The 1,514-nt window shown below is 33.8% G+C and overlaps 1 protein-coding gene across 1 annotated transcript in view; it reads right to left on the minus strand.

Annotated features, from left to right (window-relative positions):
• ARHGAP21 (Rho GTPase activating protein 21) overlaps positions 1–1,514 on the minus strand; it is a 44,779-nt gene that overhangs the window by 29,955 nt on the left and 13,310 nt on the right. Inside the window, exons 3-4 of the mRNA XM_012644200.1 lie at positions 706–864; positions 464–566 (exon numbers count right to left, since the gene is read on the minus strand). Of these exons, the coding sequence (XP_012499654.1) occupies positions 464–566; positions 706–864 (262 nt within the window). The remainder of the gene's footprint in view (positions 1–463; positions 567–705; positions 865–1,514) is intronic.

A 1,514-nucleotide genomic window follows, 5' to 3' on the forward strand; every position in this document is an offset into this window, starting at 1 on the left:
AAAATTAAACAGTCCTGAAAAAGAATGAGGCAGGAATATATGCACTGAAGGATCTCTAAGATCAGTGTGTATACTGTCATTTGTTTATAAAAATAATTAGAATACAATGCACATACATATGTATATTAAACATGTATTACTATATGTGATTTTACACATAGAATAGCTCTAGAGTACAAAACATTAAATAGTTATGTCTGAGTAGTACTAGATGGCTGGAGGTCTTAGGGTGGGTGTATTTAATATACATTTTTTTGTATCATGTTTGCATATCTTTTAAAAAATTATTTGAAAAAATTCAATTGAATGTTACCAATTAACAACTTTGCTTTGTTTTTAAATTGCATTTCTAATGTCATAAAGTTAGAAAATACAAACTATCATTGAATTCAGTATTTATGTGTCAAAGTCATGCTGAACACTCACCCACACAAGTATTTGAAATAATACACCTGAGACTTACAATTTTGCATCTTCCCTGTAATCATCCAGACCCTCATCATATGATTTTGACCTTTCTGTCTTTGAGCTGGGCTGGGCATCCAAGCTGGGGGGTCCAACAGATTCTGTAATTAAAATCCAACATTTAGACATTTACAAGTGGTTCCCAGATTCTTCTAATGGTGAAAAGATCAGTTTGTCATGCTATTCTAAGTGCAACACTGACACCGAGGTATGGTTTGCATAACCACTCTTTCGCCGTACCATGATCATGGGAGAGCTGACGTCGAATTAAGGGAGCTGAAGTTGTGAGGCTGGGAGGAACTGTCGCTATGGAGGGGACCTGAGAGGTAGAGGCAGAGATAACAGCAGAAGCGGGGATGTGTGCAATGTCATGATCGATGCTGGGGCTAGTTGGTTCATCTGTAAGAAAAAAGGAAAATGAACACTGGAATGTTAAATGACCCAATTATTATTACTGATAATAGAACTCAAAGTCAATAATCATTATTAAAAGGATCAGATAAAGATTTTACACTTAAGCACCAATAAATGACATACTCAGTCTGGTAAAAATCTACTTACAGTTATTACTCTAGTAATTCCAAATAATTCTGAGAATATGGTATAAAAAATTAAATGAGTGGCTTCTTCTACCAACCAATTAATACCTTCACTGACTGACAGTCAAGGTACCAAAGTTTATAGGTATTCAGAACCTAAATCTATCAAACCAGAACAATAATCATATACCACCCTAAGAGAACTACTTTTCAAATTTTAATTATTACAGATTATTATTTCAGGAAGCTAAGCAAGATGATTTGGCTGAAAAGTATCAATTCCTAAACTCTTACCTCCCCACTCATTCCCATATAAGAGGATCTTCAATTTTTGTAGAAAAACTACAAACATCCAATCATTAGCTGCCAGAAGAAGTTATATATTTCCAGGGCCATTTGTTCAAAATTCTTACTCTTGTAAAAACATTAGTGGTTTAAATTGTAATATTTGAGGCCAAGAGAAAGTAATTTAACAGAATGCCAGAACTATAATCCTTAAAATTAAATGTC

Source organism: Propithecus coquereli, unplaced genomic scaffold (genome assembly GCF_000956105.1).
Source record: "Propithecus coquereli isolate 6110/MARCELLA unplaced genomic scaffold, Pcoq_1.0 Scaffold103, whole genome shotgun sequence".
Lineage (NCBI taxonomy): Eukaryota > Metazoa > Chordata > Mammalia > Primates > Indriidae > Propithecus > Propithecus coquereli.